General features: G+C 54.0%; 1 protein-coding gene across 1 annotated transcript in view; it reads left to right on the top strand.

The window, feature by feature from the left end:
* PLCG2 (phospholipase C gamma 2) overlaps positions 1–18,245 on the top strand; it is a 147,159-nt gene that overhangs the window by 39,089 nt on the left and 89,825 nt on the right. The window contains exons 3-5 of the mRNA XM_059153472.1: positions 11,245–11,388; positions 13,464–13,557; positions 14,295–14,342. Of these exons, the coding sequence (XP_059009455.1) occupies positions 11,245–11,388; positions 13,464–13,557; positions 14,295–14,342 (286 nt within the window). The remainder of the gene's footprint in view (positions 1–11,244; positions 11,389–13,463; positions 13,558–14,294; positions 14,343–18,245) is intronic.

Genomic DNA, 18,245 nt, shown 5'->3' with positions numbered 1-18,245 from the left:
CGCAAAATGGACAGCGGCTAATAGGGACGGCTACTGCTCGGGGCCGCAGGAGGCACCCCTCAGATGATGGGCACCAAGCTCTTGACCGGTGTTTGATAGACCAGGAGCCGGCAGGGCCGCACTGCCTGTGAGGGTTTTGGTGCTTTGATCCTTGCGAGAATGCGCCTGAGAGCAAGGATCCGGCAGGATGCAGCTGGGCCAGGGTGGGTGACGTCTGGGCCAGGGAGGCGAAGCGGGCGGGGAGGGGGGGGGTCTGCCCTGGAAGAGAACTCATCCTTCCCTGTGTCGTGGTTAGGAGGGCAGGCTTGGGAATGAAGACTGCTGGGCTTGAAATCCTGGCTGGTCCCGTGTAGCCTTGGCAAGTCACTGACTCTGCCTCAGTGTCCCCACCTTTGGAAGGCAGACGGCACAGTCTCCGCCCCACGTGAGCACACACATGTCCGAATCCCTGGCAGACCGCTTGGCCGCCCTGGATGCTTCTCTACATGTGGCTTCCCTTCCCTTTTCTCTCCTCTGGTTTCCTCTGAAGCCAAGAGCGGGTAGGAAGGAGCAGACCAGCATTTTCCATGGGCGGATTCAACATCGGGCAACTTCTAGAATTTGGTCGGCGTTGAACAGAATCGCCCGTGTTCTCAGAACCTTCCCTTTCCTATAAAAACCAGGCCAAAGCGTCCGACTGAAAGAATGAGACTGTGTTGACGTGCAGGGCTGCTCGTTGGGCCGAGGTTAGGGAAGGGCGCGTTGGAATGAGTGGTTGGTGCTGAGAGGGCTCAAGTTTGCCCTCCCCGGGCTCCGTGCACAGACTCCTGGCGGACGTTCACAGAAGCCGTGTTCTTGGCTGTCACTGCTGCCCTCACGGACGCGTGGGCCCCGGAGCCAGGCCCGGCTCCAGGCCCCCTGCCGGCCACTTCCTCTGGGTTTCTGACTGCCTTATCAGGGAGCTGCATGAGCCTCTATTTCTGGTCTGGCTGGAAATAGTCTGGATCCTGGCACAAGGCGAGCCTGGAGTCCGTTCCTGGGATGCAGCGGTAGCTGTCCCCCAGGGGAGACTGGGCCCAGGGACCGGGAGTCACCGGTGGGAAGGTGGTTCCCTTCGCAGGTCCCTTGTGGGCTCCTTGAGGGCAGTGTAGTTAAGAAGAACATCTGTTTCGTAGTAACATGCTTTTTTTTTCTTTCTTGATACTCTGTGTGTGTGTGTGTGTGTGTTTTTAATGTAACATAGGAAATAAGAGTTTTTTCATGTAACATAAGAAATAAGAGAGAGATCTCACGTAGACCCGGTTTCTCCCAGTGGTCCCAACCCATGAAACTCTACAGTGTGTCAGGAACAAGCCTGGGTACTGAGGTTGAGTCTGTGCACTCCCTGACTCAGGTTTCCGCAGTTTTGCTTGTCCTATGTGTGTGTGTGTGTGTGTGTGTGTGTGCGCGCGCACGTGCACACGTGTGGCATGTAGAGTTCAACACGATCCTATCACATCTGTCCATTCTTTGTATCTGCCACCGCCGTCCAGATGCTAGGTAATGAATTCCCTCATGACGAGGGTTCCCGGGGTTCCCTCCTAATAACCACACCCACCTCCACATGGGAGGTCCACGCACGGTCAAAGGCACAAAAGCGAGTGTGAGCTCAAATGGACACATGCAGATGCCTCTGTGACCACTTCCACCGCCTCCCCCAGATCAGATCTAGACCACTCCCTAAGCCTCTGCCCTCCGGAGGTCACCCCCGCTGTGACTTCTGTCTCTGTCAGTGAGTCCGGCCCTGCTCAGCTGGCCTCTCTCTCTCAGACCTCTTCTTGTCACCTTTTAGAGCTCAGAACCAGTGTGGGCTGTGGCATCAGCTATTTCGAGGCAGAATTTAATAATGTCCTACTTCCACTGCCTTTGTGTTGTACGATTCCTGTTAGGTGTGATTCCTGTTAGTTTACCAAAGATAAACTCCTTGAGTATGTATATGTATGTATTTATAATTTGTTTGTATTTACAATTTATATTATATATATATTTTACCAAGGATAAACTCCTTAAATATATATATGTATTTCATTTGAAAAAAGGTGAGTTGATTTAAAGACCGATAATAGACAAACAGTGCCAGCACTATGCAGGTTGGGCAAACTTTATCAAGTTGATAATCAAATGACCTTTGAGAAAGTGTCAGAGGCATAGACAGCTCAAAAAAAAATAAATAAATAAAAACCACCCTCAAATCAAAAACTGGTCCAGTGTGGTGGCGGGTGGCAGGATCTGTGTATGGTCTTTGTACCGTGAAGGGTCTTCTGTGTCATTTTGATAAGAAAACCGGTTGAAAGCAGAGCAAATTAAAATTTCAACAGGCCGTGTGTAAGGTGGTGAGGCTTTCCATAAAGTCTTAGTGATTTTTTTGTTCTATTTGTTTTCCACCTTTTCTCTAACCTACCTATTTTTGAAAGGGACTCACTGTTTTTAACTTAAATTTATATAAAAGGAACTTGGATTCTCAAATTTAGAGGTGGTAGATGCCTCTTCAAGGCAGCGCCCTCCGAGCACCAGAGAGCAGAGCAGGGCAAGGTACCTGGTTCCTGGGGGACAGATTGGACCAGAACCAGACCAGAAAGCTAAGCTGGAAGTGCCCAGTTCCTTCTTCCGGACTCCTGTTAGCGTTCCCTGCTCCCCTGGGGAGAAGGGGTGCATGGAGGGAAGAAAAGCTCAGCCAGTGTCTCCAGTATCACTTAAAACTTGGAAACATCTAGAAAATACTTAATCCAGCCTATCTGTGTGAACACCAAACACGCAGTAATGGCTGCCTCATCAGTGGAGTACTGATATTAGTGCTGATATTAGAGCTTCGTACGGAAGCTCAGAGCCGGGATATTCCCCACCGGAGATCAGCACAGTCCCAACAATTGCTTCTTTGTTATATGTTTTTTTCAAAGAAGATGAGGACAGTCTCCCCCTCCCCACCCCCCGCCACCAATCCCGAGGCTTTCAGAGGACTTTCATATCTAAGGCTTATGGGACAGTTTACACTTTACCATGTTCTTTCAGGTGTTATCTCCCTGTGGGATGGATATTCATTCCCATTGTACAGATGAGGAAGTAGAGGCCAAGCCATAATAAAGAAGCCCACCCCAAGTTGGACTTTACACACACGTTTGCCAGATTCTTCTAAGGTCGGGCTCTTTCTGCTCTCCCGCGACGGCCCCATGGTTCTGAACTGTGTGTTCTGTAGTCCCTGTCACTTGTCCCTCCGGCTTTCAGGTTAGGTGCTGTCATGTCTGTCCAACAGCCCAACACCCTTGGTTTTGTAAAGCAGAGTCTTTCACTGAGACCCAGCAACCCTGAGACAAAGCGAAACCACCCGCATCGGTGAAGGTGGTGGTGGAGGCTGGCGGGCAAGAACACGAGTCCCGTTGACTAAATTAAACTTGTCTGGGACCTCCTGGGGGCCACGGGGTTCCGGTTAGTGTCAGTTCACTTTGTTGGCACAGCAGCTTGGTGAAGGAGGCTGTCATGGTCAGTACAGGTGGGGAAGGAACAGAGAAAGGGAGATGGTTTGCCCAAGCTCCCAGGCGCCATCGGGGCGACCTGCTCTGCGCGTCCCTCCGTAGGGCTTTCTACTCCCCTCACCGGGTCACCTCCAGCCTTTAGAGCTCCACCAAGATGCACACCCTCCGAGAAGCCTCTCTTCCCCTTGCTGGGGAGAAGCCCCAGTGGAGACTTTTTTCTTCTCCATGGAGGTGTTTGGTGTGGTTGGAGGCTTACGTGTTCTTGCGCTGGTCTGGAGAAGGTCTGTCCCTCGCAGGCTTCTGAGGGTGGGGACCCTCTGTGTGATGCTTGTGACAGCCTGGCGGATGGAGGGGCTGTCGGGTAGGTGGGAGGGTGGGGGTATGCGTGGGAAGGCGTCAAGTCTCAGCGGTCTCTTTTCCCCTCAAATACGACTAGAGCTTCCCCGAAGGGGCTTGAAGCCAGTCGTTGGATGGTACAGCTTGAGGGTAAGTGTGGGAATCGGGAAAGGCCGCATGCCTGGTATGAGGGTAGCAGGGTGCTGCAGGAGTGGGGGGCGGCTCGGCAGTGGCCCAGAGGGGAACAGGGTTTGAAGAATTGGGTCATGGGGACCGTCAGCAAAGGGGGTGGCGGAATGAGGCGGGGGAGTCGGAGGAGGCTGGAAACCCCGAGTGTGTGTCCGCAGGTGATGGGTGGGGAGGACAGTGGGAGGGTGGCCAGACCTGGGGAAGGCCCGAGGGGATGCTGGGAAGCCACGTTTGTGCTGAGATGGGGCCTCGCTTCTGTGGCTGCATTATCTCACTTCTTCAAGCAGGAAGCACGGCTGCCGAGCCCCCACCGCAGGAGCACGCCCGGCCGGAGCTCTGGCCCCCAGAGCCTACTTTGAAAATAAAGTCGGTCATCTTCATGACTGCGTGCCTTCGGCAGAAATTCCCATCAAAGCAGATGAAGCCCACCATTTGCCTGTCATCTTCCCCACCAGTAAGCCTGTCAGCAAATTGGTGGACTTTTTTTTTTTTTTCTACCTTTACATACACAAATATACACGTATAGTTACAGGCTCCCCTCCTTAGCTGAGTCTAATATGTTTCTGGAAACAGGAGATAGAGCAGCTTTTTTTGTTTTGTTTTGTTTTGACAGCCATATATCATGTCCTATTCCACGGAGATAAATGGTGATGCATTACCAACCGATCAGAAAAAACCCGACCCCGGTGTTGCTTAATACCCCTGCACATCTGCAGGCCAGCCCGTCAGACGTTTCTCATGAACGCAAAGCATTAACAGCCACAGATACTGAATTACTCGATGCTTTATTGAACTCGTTACTGGGCATGTTCACAAACCGTACAGAGGGTAGTATAGGACATTGGTTGTGAATTTTCATTTTTTTTCCTGTCCTCTCCTTTGCAACTTAATGGAAATGACCGCAAACTACTCTGTTGGAAATACCAGAGACGTTCTCTAAATTGGACTCTGGTTGTCTGCTCGTCAGAAGCAAATGCTGGGATGCAGGCAGGACTCAGGAGGGGGGACAGGATCCTAGGTCAGATGCATGGTGACTTTGAACATTGAGAGCACTGGACATGGACCTCTCCTGTTGCAGACTGACGCACACCCGTGTTCTCATCGGTGCCCGTGCGTGAACATCCTACGGCAGCTGTGATCTGGGTAGTGCGTCTTGTGTAAAAGAAAATACTTGCAGGTTAGAGTGGGGATTTAGAGTGAGGATCTGAACGGCGATGGAAACCTGAGCACCGTGTGTGTGTTCACACCTATGTCTGCACGTGTGCACACGTATGTACGTGTGCAGACACGGCACCCTATTGACATAAGGCGGTGTGGATTTTTTCCCACATTAGCACACACGGACTTGCCGCTTCAGCTTCCACAACAGACAAATGAAGAGAGCGTGGTTTATTCTTTTACCTTGTATGCGTCTAGCTTTATTCGGTTGCATTAGTAATTTAAAAATAGGAGCTGACAGACACCTAGAAGTTGCCGCGTCTTTTTCTTTTTTCTTTTTGCTACGTCTTTATTAGTTGTCATTTCGAGGCAGTATTGTAACACCCCCCCAACACACACCCCTTTAATCCTCCAAGAGCACCGTGTGACAAGACTTTTCTTGGTCCTGTTGCTCCCACGAGGAAGTGGAGGCCCAGAGAGGTGAGTTCAGCTGCAAGCACCTGTCAGAAGCTGGGATTCAGACCTAGGCCTGTGGGTTCCTGAGGCCATTCCGTGGTCCTCGGACACACACTTGGCATGGGCTGGGGAGGCACGTTTGCAATCCTGGCAGTAGGCTTTTATTTCCAGCTGCAGGGCAGAAAGATGATGTGGGGTTGACCTCGTTGAGTGCAGGAGGCCTCACCCCCTCCCCCATCACTGCTGTGCACTCCGTGGGCCGTGGGGTCAACCTTCAACAAGGTGCCCCTGTGCGATAGAAGATCAAGTGTGTGTCAACAGAAATGACCAGCAGGCCCCTCAGACTTTGCTGATTACCAAATAGAAAAACCACCCCTTCTGGTGAGGGGTTTCCTTCCTGCCTTCTCGGGGTTTCTGGTAACCAAGGGGGTGCTGGATAGCGGGCAGCCCTCTGTTTCCTCTGGAGCGAGCTCCCCCTTGCTCAGGAGGCCCGGGGAGGAGTAGTAGTAACAGCTGACACTTGGCTTGCCGGTGGCCTTACCACCATGTATTCATGGAGGCCTTGACCGCAGACCCGTCCACGCCTGACTCTGCGCCTGTGAATGACTGTCCTCCCTGGTCCGCAGTGATGGCGAGACAAGCCCCATGGCCTGAAGGAGGCACCTCGCAATTAGAAGGCTTGTAGCCTAAGAGTGGGGACTCAGGAGGACTGTCTTCCCCTCCGAGGAGACACCGGAGAGAACTGAAAGCAGGTGTTCAAACCGAAACTGTCAGGGGAGTGTTCATAGCCTCACTCTTCACAGCGGTCGGGAGGTGGAAACAATCCAGAAACGTCCATCAGCCGAAGAGTGGATAACGAAAGTGTGGTCTCTCTCTGCGGGAACGCTGCCCATCCGTAGAAAGGGTCGAGGTCCTGGTGAGGGCGCAGAGGAACCTTGAAGGAAGCCCCGCACAGAAGACGGTGGACTGTATGCTTCCCTTTATGTGAAACGTCCAGAAAAGGCGAATCTGTAGAGACTGAAAGTTGGTGGTTGCCAGGGACTGGTGTGGGGACAAGAGGGGAACAGGGAGTGATAGCTACAGGGTCTAGGTTTCTCTCTGTGGTCATGAAGTTGTTCTTACATGGACTGTGGTGGTGGTTTGCACGAGTCTGTGACTACATTAGAAGCTATTGAGTTGCGGGCTTGAAATGGGTTAATTGTATAGTGTGTGAGCTTGTATCTTGATAAAGACACAAGCTACATCTTGATAAAGCTGTTCTATTAAAAGAGCGTACATTACCTATAATACCAGAGGCACCTGCAGAGCCAAGATCCCTTTTAGGGTGCAGAACACCCAGGGCAGTGACACCTAGTCCTGTCTCTGTCGGGGGAGCCCAGGGAAGCTGTTCTTGGCGGTGCCTGGGACTTGGTCACATGCATCCCGATGTTGCCTGAAATACACACTGGGCCTCGGACCCCTCCAGCCCACGGGTCCCTGGGTCCCACGGATCGAGCACAGAAACCAGTGGATCGGGCACCTGATGTGGCCGAGGCTGCATCAGGCAGGTTCTGCTCCCTGAAGCATTCCCTTCTGCCCCTCGAGGCCCTTTCAGTATGAGCCTTGCAGCCACCTGCGTGAGGGCTGGGCCAGCCCAGAAACAGCCCTCGACCAACAGCAGACGGGGTTTGGGGATACACACCCCAGTTCCCTTACTCCATGGTGGGGCGCGGACTCCCACAGCCCCCGTGGGGTCGGCTCTGGATAGCGACGGAGGGCCAGCCTGGTGACCTAACGGCTGCTTCCTCGTCTCTTTTCCCTGCCTGTCTCCCTTCCTTGCTCCCCGACCAGCGTTCCTGCGACCATCTCCCAAACGGGAACCGGAGCCGTTGGGCGCCCGAGTTCTGCTCTGAGCCGGGCTCCGGTGCACGTGGCCGTGAGGCCCCAGCTGTGAGCGAGTGACACAGACAGAGTCCCTGTTCTCCCGGCGCTTAGTGGAGGACGTACCTGTACGTACAGATGTGCATATGTGTAGCTCCACGGGCCAGTTCTAAAAAGAACAGGACGGTTCGTTTCGCTGGGGTGGAGAAGGCTGGCGGTGCTGGGAAGTTGCTCCGGTCAGATCTGTACACGGCCGGTCGGCTGATGACCGGGGAGCAAGGCCGGCCCCTGCCGGAGGCCTCCTCTCTTCAGGATCATCCATCGTGAACGAGCCTGCCCTCACCTGGTGGGGGAGGGGCGGAGAGGGGCGTGGCGGGCATGACGTCATGGAGGTGACCAGTCCTGCTGGTGCGGTGGGTGCCTGCAGCCTCCCCCTGGGTCAGGCCTGGCCCCAAAGCCGGGGTGTCTGCTGGCGCCAAAGTGGCCGGCAGGACCCCTCGCCTCCCTAGAGTGGCTGTTCTTCGTTCTCCTCCGTGTCTTATGCTTCTTCCCGTCTGACTTGGTCTGTGTGCCTCTTTGTGTCTCTCTCCTTCCTCGTCTGGGTGGCCCGTCTGGTGTCTCTCTGTCCCTTTTTGCCGCGTCTGGGGGGGGTGGGGGGTGGGGGCTCCATTTGTATTTTTTCGTATCTCCGCGTCCGTCTCCAGGTTCGCTCTGCCCCCTTCTTCGTTGAGCAGCTGTTTACGGGGCCCCACCGCGGACCGGCCGCTGCGCTGGGGGCTGGGACACGGCGCCGAGCAAGGGAGTGCCTTGGAGGGAAGAGGTTCCTGGCCCAGGAGTCTGACCTGCAGGCGCCGGCCCCTGTCGGGGCCGTGGGGAGAGGGACCGATCTGTATGACCGCAGGAGTTGGAGGGTTTTCTCTGAATTCGATGCTGGAGGAGCTCAGACTGGAAGGGGAACTGAGAGATGACCAGGCCCGGAGCACATGCCAGTGCAGGGGGGGGGGGGGGGTGACCGCTCCCTGGGGGACTGGAGCGGCACGGGTGAGGGTGTGGGGGCCAGGTGGGGCCAGCGGGGTCAACCCCGGGCCTTGGTTCTCAGTCCTAGGAACAATGGGAAGCAGTCAGAAGGTTTGAAGCCCAGGAGGGGCGTGAGCATAATTATGCATTTACTTCTTTATTTTTTAAAGATTTATCTATTTTAATGAGCACCTGCGTACACGAATCGGGGGAGGGGGAGAGGGGAAGCAGAAGGTCCCCGCTGAGCTCAGAGCCTGGTGCGGGGCTCCATCTCATGACTGTGAGATCGTGACCTGAGCCGAAATCAAGACGCAGACGCTTACCTGACTGAGCCACCAAGGCGCCCCAATACGAGGTTACTTAAATTTCCTTAAAAAAGGCTCTGGGGGTAACTTCCGGCTACTCCAGTAGGCCAAGCAGGAGATCCAACAACTTGGATTATGGCATTGGGCATGGGAATGGAGAGAAGTCGACTGAGTCGAGAGTGATTTAGAAAGTCGAACTGGTAATTCCGTGAAGACAGTGTTATAGTATATGACATTTTTTTCTTTATGAACTTGTGTCAGATTTTTATTATAACTTTGCTATAAGGAGAAAAACTCATAATAGGCCAATTGAGAGAGTCTCACCTACAGATATTTTGTGGGGAGCGAGGGTAGTAGATAATCACTGCTAGACTTGATAGGAAAAAAATAGATTTACTTCAAGTCACCAGTATCTCGACTGGCAGTGAGCTGGGTGGGTAAAGTCCGGGAACAAACCTCACTGCCCTGAATGTTCTTCGAGGAGCGTAAACAGCTGAATCGGCAATGCCAGTTTCCTCCCCGAAGGCTGTAAGTTTCAGTGCACACTAAGGGTCTGTGTTGTGGAGTTTGTTTCTGGGGAGTGAGGATAAAGAGAAAAGCCTCCAGGATTCTGGGTTCGGTGAGGAAGAGGGATCTGGCCTCCATCCTGAGGCACCTCTGTTCCCAAAACAAAACGGCCTCTCGTGGTTGAGAAGTGGTATTAAAACTTTCAGGTTTGCAACAATTTTAGACTCACGCGAACATTGCAGACATAGTACAGGATTTCTTTGTACCGTTCATCCGGCTTCCCCTGGTGATCATGTCTTTCTTGCTCAGTCACCAAACCCAGGGCCCTGACACTGGTACAGTGTGATTACAATACAGGCCGGAGGGGCAGCTGGGTGGCTCAGTCATTTAAGTGTCTGCCTTTGGCTCAGGTCAGGATCTTGGGGTCCTGGGATCGAGCGCCATGTCAGGCTCCATGTTTGGTGGGGGGTCTTGCTTCTCCCTCTCCCTCTGCACCTGCCCCTGCACACCACCCGTCATGCTCCCACATGTACTTTCTCTCTCAAATAAATCTTTAACAGATAAAGTGAAATAAATTACAGACTCGAATTGGTTTTCACCGTTTTGTACGTGGTCTCGGGCTTGGTTTGGGGTCTAGCTGTGCGGAGATTTCTCATGTGTATGCTGAACAAAGTTGCCCATTTAAAGTCTTTGTGCATTCCTTCATGACTCTTGTCCACCAGGCTGTTTTTGGTCTGGTTAGACCCATGGGAAGAAAGTAGAGAGCTTCTAGTTCATTCTATCTCTCTCCCTCCTAATTGTGTTCACTGCACCCCCACTCCGGTTGCTGCCTGTGAAGGGTCATGAACCTTTCCTGCTGCTTCAGCCCTGACTCTAAGTGCCTTTATTCACCTGTCAGTTTCCTCTATCCCAGGTCCAAGCTCCCTCCCTTGTCTCCCATTTCCAGGGACACCTTTTTCCTGTATGTCTCTTCAGGGCAAGGACCGAGATCTACATGCCAGGAGTCTTAGGGTTGCACGTGACAGAAGCTCAGGTCATCTGACCAAAGCTATAAAAGAGAATTGATTGTGTCGTGGAAGTAGCGTTTCCTTGGGCAGGAATGGCTTCCGGTGTGACTGGACCTTAGGGGATCAGACAGTATATCTGGGGTCCATCTCCCCTTTCTCTACGGTGGATGGCGTGCTCCCTGCTTCCCCCAGACTCCTGTCTTATCAGCCAGGCAGCAGCCCAGCAACAAGAGAGATTTTATAAATATCTCTGGCCAAACAGTGCCGGGAGGATGCTGGTGCACCATGGGCTCGTCCCTGAACCAATCACGGTGCCCCAGCACGGGGCATCTTCGTCGTTCCCAGGAGGCTGGGCCCCTGTTGCCAGTAAGGAGAGGCAGATCAGCTTCATGTGAAGCATGTAGAATGGGTCCATTCCAGGAAAAGTTGTGTTTTGACAGAAAAACGAAGAGGAAGGAACTGATCAAACTTGTCTTCTTTGTGACAGTCCCTGGTCATCCTGTGGCGGGGAGGGAGATCCCCTGGGGACAGGTGGCCATTTAGAGGGGGAGGGGCTGCTCTTGGGTCAGGTGGCCATTCTGTGGGGGGAGACCTCTCCCCTGGGTCAGGTGGCCATCCTCTGGGTGGGGGTAGGGGTCTCCCCCGGGTCAGATGGCCATCCTGGCCCAGTCTGGCAAGGAGTGGGTTGGAGCCCTTCCGCAGCAGGGGTTATAGGGAGGAGAGATTGCCTCCTGCTTCTGTCTGTCTTTCTGCAGCTCCCCCAGGGCTTCATTTAGAGTAGCCCGTGTCTTCCTTACTTGCGTGGAATCCTGCAGTCTGGATGGGGCTCAGGGGCTGGGGAGGGACGGGGCAGGCCTGTGGCTGTGTCCTCGGGTGGAGTGAACTCAGGCTTCTGATGGGCCCGTCTTCACCTTCTTTCAGTGGATATCATGGAAATCAAGGAAATCCGCCCCGGGAAGAACTCCAAGGATTTTGAGCGTGCAAAGGTTGTGCATCAGAAGAAAGACTGCTGCTTCACCATCTTCTACGGGACCCAGTTCGTCCTCAGCACCCTCAGCCTGGCAGGTGAGCACCCCCTGCGGGCTTTTGTCGCTGCCCATGCCTGGCTTCCTTCCTAGGATGCTCCATAGTAGCAGAAGGCTCGCATCTGCCTGACCCTGATGTGTGTTAGGGGTCATCATGGTTTTGAATTCTCACCCTGCGCCTTTCTTGCTGTGTGCCTTGGGGCAAGCTACTCAGCCTCTCTGAGCTTCAGTTTGCTCAGCTCTGAGCCGGGGAGCATGGTAACGTCGGCCTCACTGGGACGTGGTAAGCATTGTGTGAACGGCCTGGTTGGCTCCCGCGGAGAGCTGGAGGCAGGTTATAGTTGTCGTCCAGCAGAGCCTGGTCTACATCCAACTAAACTGGGGACACTATCCTGAAATCTTCTCACATGTATGTGTGTGCACACAGACACACACACACCCCTACACAGATGCATGCAAGCTCACGCATGTACACAATACAGCTGCCACCCGTGTACACATACATACACACAAACACGTGAAGGCACATATGCACTCACATAGACCCACGACCTGGAGGTGAGAGTTCCAGCCATCCCTATAAATTTACCCAAATGTCGAAGGGGCCTCTCAGAGGCCAGAGGGTGAGCTGTGGAAAAGCTCAGGCACTTGACTCAGGGGCAGAAGCTTGTCACCCCCTTCAGGTCCAGTCCTAGAATTCATTGACTCAGAACCGTCTGTACAGCTGGGAGTGATGAGAGAAAATAAATCCCGTTCAAAGTAGACGCACGTGGGGGGAACAATGAAAGCTAAGGAGTGTCGGGAACATTGAAATTAGGGCCCAGTAGCTCTTGTGATTTGCTTTCTCGCTTGCATGCACCTTTGAGCACATCGCTTGTGCTGGGCTAGAGGCCACTAGGACTCTAGGGCTGAAGGAGACCGGTCACTGCCTCTCAGGAGCTCACAGTACACTGTGATAAGAGCGGCAGTCCATTCACAATACAGCACGCTGTAGGAGGGCAGGGGGTCAATTTCAGGGAAGCCTTTGCAGAGGCGGTGACTTTAAAATTGGGTTTTGAGGCATCTGTAGGAGTTGAGTGGAGAGAGGGAGGCCAGTCCGGGGAGAAGTTTTCCATGTCTGAGCGCTTGAAAGAGGGAAATAGCAAGCTGGGTGTGGGACATGATGAGTGGACGTCTGACTGTTGGTGTGTGGTTAGTGCAGAGATGGGGCAGGAGAGCGGGGCCTGTGCCCATGAACTTCAGGATTTTAGTCCACTTAGCTGCAGGCTAAGGCTGCAGGCTGAGGCCTGGTGGTTCTTGGTAAGGAAACAACGAGAGCAAGAGAGAGACTACACGTCTTGGAGTCCAAGATGCCATCTCTGTTCCACATTGGGGTCTTTCTTTCAGAGCTCTAGAATTCAGGTTCAGTGAGGACATGGATCCCACTGATTCAGATCCCACTTCCCACTTATGGGCTGGGGCTAGGTCTCCTATGCTTCTGAACTTAATTTTCTCCTCATTTCCATGGGAAGAGGGAGAGTATCAACCTCGTCCAGATAAACAAGGTATCTGGTCCTTCGGAGGTGGTTAACTCAACGAGAGGTCTGCACTGCTAGCTTCATTTTACTGGTGAGGAAATGAGGCACAGAGGGGTTACGGAGTCGGTAGAATGTCACACAGCCCCAAAGCAGTGCAGTGGGACTTGTCAGTGATGCCAGGCTCTTACCTACTGCCTGATGCTGCCTCTGTCCCCTCTCCCTAGCCTTCACGAGAAACAGGAAATGCTGAGGGTGGCTCAGGGTTGGGGTGGGAAGTACCCCAGACCCTGCACCATATTTGCTCATCTAAGGGTAAAAGCTAAAACTCTTGGAAGGAAAAAAATTATCCCACTTGTCACCCTTGCTGTAGAAGGGTCATTAGGGGCACGTGGCTTCATCTCGGACCAGAAGCAGGTCTTAGAACTATGAAGGCGTGAAGGAGAGGCCTTCTTGGTGTCCGTGTGCAAAACCGGAAACCAGTGCTGGCTGCTCCCGTCCTCGGGGTCTGTGTGGGGCTGGGATGGCCAGGGGCCCCGACCTCTCTGCGGAGGTCTTCCCAGGGTCTAACAACGTTTCCATCCGTGTTCAACCTCTGCAGCCGACTCCAAGGAGGATGCGAGTAAGTGGCTCTCGGGCTTGAAAATCCTTCACCAGGAAGCGATGAGCGCGTCTACACCCACCATCATTGAGAGGTATGGACTTGTGCTCGTGTATCTTTTCTTGCCACATTCATGGATTCTGCTCCCTTTCTCCAACATGAGGGAAGGAAAGGAAAGAGCGATGTTTTGCCGTGGAGGCTCGGGGAGGGTCGGGCGGGTAGAGGCTGTGGGCTCTCCAGCATCTGGCCGGAGGAGCTTCTCCGAGGGCGGGGCCGTCCTGAGCCTGCTGGGGTGAGGAGTTGGCTGAAACCGAGGTTGGAACAGGCATTGGTGGCGTCTGACGGGAAGACCCAGGGCTTCCTTCCTACAGCATTAGGAAGGGGCTCAGCCGACTCACCAAAGGGCTGTTCCATACAGGGTACGGGGTTTGTCACCTGCTCGGGGTAGCCTTGTCCGTGCCTCCAGTATCATGGAGGTCCACGTGGGGTTGGCATGGGAATGATGGTCCCCTCGGTTAAAACCCTGTGATCCCCACCGTTTTTCTCATCCGCTGTTTTGGGAGATAATGAACATCGTCAGAGAGGATTGTCCGTTTAAGGAGTGACAGCCTCTGCGTGTTGGGGGGCCCTCTTGGCTCAGCCAGGGCGTCTCAACCACAAGGAGGCAACCGCTTTTTCCCGAGCTGCTCAGGTTAGCAAGTTGGAAAGATTTGCTTGTTTCCAGGATCCTTTGTCCCCATTCCATAGAACCGAGCGACACTGGCTGTGAACTAACTCTCTCTCCGGTGCTGTCTGTCTTTGTCTGTCTGTCTGTCTCAACTCTCTCCCCAGCTGGCTGAGAAAGCAGATCTATTCAGTGGATCAAACCAGAAGAAACAGGTGAGCTCCGTTCGTGGTTCTGTGGTTTTCTCCAGAACGTATTGGCTTCTGATGTTCCTTCTTGAAACCATCCACGGCAGTCGCAGCCTGTTCCATGGTGTGGAGAGGCCCTCGTGCGGTCTGGCTGGACGTGCTGGGGGCTGATGGTGGCACCGCCTGCACATGGCTGTCTCCATTCCGTGGACATTGCAGAGACCGCTGTTCTGCCGTGGAGCGCTCGGACCGTGTCCTCGTAGCCCTTGCATCGAGCACCTTCTGTGTCCTGGGGAGACACGAGTTCCCCGAACAGCGCGTCTCACAGCGTTTCCCTGTCAGCGCGTGCGGTGGTCCTCTGTGTGGGACCTTTTTGTTACAAACGTGGTTTGACCTTGAACTTGGCAATGTGATTTCCTCACTCAGGAGAAATCATTTTTTCTTGATAGACGTAGAGTCCCTCCCTGTCTGTTAGTGTCGTGAGTGCCGGAGTCCTGCTGCTTGGAAACCTCGGGGTCTCCCTGTGTTGTAAGTGGTGTGAAGCGGAGACAGACAGGATCGAGTCCTACAGGAGGGATCCCAGCAGTGAGGGGTTTCTGGTCAAACATTCCGAGAGAGGCGTTGACCATTTGTATTTCTCCTGTGGTGCAAGAGGGCACGCCTTTCCCGGCACCCTGCGTCACCAGACCTTCGGCGATCGGATGGGTGAAAGGCAAAAGCAGATACTTGCTTCAATTGGCATGTATTTATGAGTGAGATTGAATGTTCTCTGGCCCAGTTTTTTAGGTTATGATTCAGTTATTATTCATGTAACGATAGAGGTACCTGGGTGCCTGGATACCTGCCTTTGGTTCAGGTCATGATGCTGGAGTTCCGGGATCGGGTCCCGCGTCGGGCTCCTTGCTCAGCGAGGAGTCTGCTTCTCCTTCTGCCTCTCTCCTCCCTCATGCTCTCTCTCTCTATCTCACTCTCTGTCTCTCAAATAAAATCTTTTTTTTTAAAAAAAAAAAGGTAACGGTAAATCCTACCATTTACTGAGCACTCGGCGTGCCACGCACCATGCTTGTGCTCGGCGCTTAAAATTATTTTATCAATTTAGGGTCGTGTAAGACCGTCTTAAAAAATTTTATGTGATTTTCCTTCCTTCGATTCTGCTAAGATCTGTTAGCCCGGAACGTGAGGTCCCAGCTAACTCTCCAGCTCTCCCCGGCTGTCCCTTTCCATCTCTGCGGTTCCCGGGTGTCGGGCCAGGGTCCTGCAGTCACTGGTGGCGTCAGACTCGGGTCAGCTGCCATGCTTTCTCCTGCGTATGCCGCGGGACGGGATGACGGAAGAGCAGTCCTCACCAGCGTGGGGACGTTCAGTAATGGTGTCAGGTCCGCCCAGAGGGCACCCCGTGTCCCTCCCCCCGTCCTGCCACGCTCCCTCCCCCTCCATCTGTCCGGCATTCACTGTCTGCCCATCCCCTGGGCTGCGATCCGGTGTGACAGATGGGGTCTGGGGAGGTCCCCACGTTGGAGGATTTTACTCACACTGGTGTCTTTCAGCCTCCTAGGTGGGGCCTCTCCGGTGTTTCCTTTCCGTGTGGCTTGGGGTGATTCATGGTTGAGGTTGGCGCAGGGAAGACAGACGGCGCCGCCCCGGGCCTTCTCTCCGCGCGCGGGTGGTGCGGAGTTCCTGATCTGGTTTGGAAGTCTGCCTGTCCCTCTTGTCAGACTGGTCAACCCCCTCTTTGGCCGTCTCGCTCAGAATGGATTCCCGCACCTCTTCTACAGAGACCCGTCTTCCCCACGGCCGGTCCAGAACCTTCGGCAGAGAGGAAGCCTTTTTCGGGACTTGATGCCCCGGTGACTTGCGTCCCATTCGCGCTCCCCGACCTTCCTCCCAGTGGGCAGAGCCCAGCGGCTCCATCAACACGTGGAAAATCCCACCTTTCCTGTAGTTCTGGGAGGCCGGGAGGGAGTTTTGCAAAAGGAGCTCTGACTGAGGTACCCATTGAAAGGGCAGCTGACTTCGGCTCTGCCAGTTTCCCTTCCCTTCCTGTCGCCCACCACTGGTGGCATTTCCTGAAGGAGAACAAAGGAGTGGCAGCAGCCAACGAAAGATTGCGGCGGCGGTGCCGGCTCCCCATGCTTTCCTTGGCCCGCGCCCCCCTTCTCCGGGCCCAGCATCTCTCGGCGCGGAATGGTAGCAGCCGTCCCTTGCTGAGAGGAGCTGGCGCGTTGCGTGCCCTTGGGGTGGGGGCGTGCTTCTGGAATGCTCGTGGACTGAGGTGCTCAGCGCCCTTGGGTCATTTCGTGAGGACAGTGAGGCCAAGCCGAGTTAGAGGACTCGTCCGTAGCAGTCTGGCTTGCCGGGCAGGACTCCGGGGTGGGGGGCTTACCTGTCAGGACTGGGTGTTGCTTGTCTTCTTTTGTAAGTACTCACGAAAGCCGGTAAAAGGCAGAACTCTTAGCTCCCCTCCACCCCCCTGCCATAGCCTTTAAGTAAAAACTAGTTAATTGGTTTGATTGCAGCATCAGCATATGCCTCCATGGGATGCAGTACCAGCGTACGTGTCCGTCACGGCCGTCCTCTTCAGAGCGTCCTTCACCCCCCCCCCCCCAGCTGAAACTCTGTCCCATACCCCCCCCCCCCCCCCCCCCCCAGTTTCCTCCTTCCCCACCCTGATGACCTCTGCTCTGCCTCCGGGCTCTGGAGTCAGGCCATCTTGGTCTTGGGGTGACCGGCTCGTTTCACTTAGGCCAACGTTTTTGCGGTTCCTCCGTGTTCCAGGGGCAGGTGTCAGAATGTCCCTCCTCTGGAAGGCTCCGTAATATCCCCCGAAGGAGGAGCCCACGTGTGGCTGAGCTGTTCATCAGTCGATGGGCCCTGGGATGGCTTCGCTGTTGTGGCTGCTGTGAGGAAGGTTGCTGGGAACGTGGGTGTGCACGCCCCGCTTTCAGCTCTTGTGTGCAGGACCCAGCGGTGCAAGTGCTGAACCAGGGGTAGTGGGGCTCCATCCTGACACCGAGCGCCTGGCCGCTTTCCAGGGCGCCTGCAGCCTTCTCTCCCTCCAGCCCTGCGCCAGGGCTCCCTGCTTCCCACTTGCCTGCAGGAGCTTGTTTCCCCTCCCTCCTCCCCCTGCCTCCTCCCTCCTCCCGCCCTGCCCTCTCCCTTCCTTCCCGCGCGCACTCTCTCTCTCTCAAACCTAGTTATCTTCATGGGAGTGAAGGAATAGCTCATTTTGATTTTGTTTTGCCTCTTCCTCATGGCCAAGGATGTTGAACCTTTTCTCATGTGCTTGTTACTGTCTGTCTCATCTTGCAAAATGTCCGTTCAGGTTCTCCTTTGCACATTTAAAACTTCCACCTCGCGGTTTTGTCGTCCTTCAGCTTTCAAGGGCTGACCCTGGTAGGAACCACAGGACCTTTTGTTTCTCATTCTTTCTAGTTTTTATGATGCTTTTCTTTAACATTATGAAAGCATACGTGGATTTTTTTAAAATATAAAAGTAATTCATGTGCATTATAGAAAACTTTATAAGTTCTGAGCACTAGAATCTGTAAAGGTGATATGAAATGATAAGCACCTTTAACCCCAGCGACACTTTGTTTCAGTAGATGTCCCCCTTCAGCTTCGTTGTTTCACTCGTTCATTTTACTTCATTGCATCGGGCTCCCTGCTCAGCGGGGAGCCGGCTTCTCCCTCGCTCTCTGCCCCTCCCCCACTTGTGCATGTGCACGCGTGTGTGCTCTCTCTCTCAAAATCGTAAAAAAGGTACATTTGGGGATAACTTCACATTTAGAGAGAGGTTGCAAAGATACCGTAGGAACTCCCCAAATACCCCTGTGCCCGGGTCTCTCTCAGGCTCCCCTCGTGCACTGCCAAGTCGTGTTTGTGGAAGCGGAGGAACCAGCATCAGCACAGGACTCTGAGGAGAGCCCTGGA

Source organism: Mustela lutreola, chromosome 16, assembly GCF_030435805.1.
Source record: "Mustela lutreola isolate mMusLut2 chromosome 16, mMusLut2.pri, whole genome shotgun sequence".
Classification (NCBI taxonomy): Eukaryota; Metazoa; Chordata; class Mammalia; order Carnivora; family Mustelidae; genus Mustela; species Mustela lutreola.
This window is presented reverse-complemented; position numbering and strand designations above follow the sequence as displayed.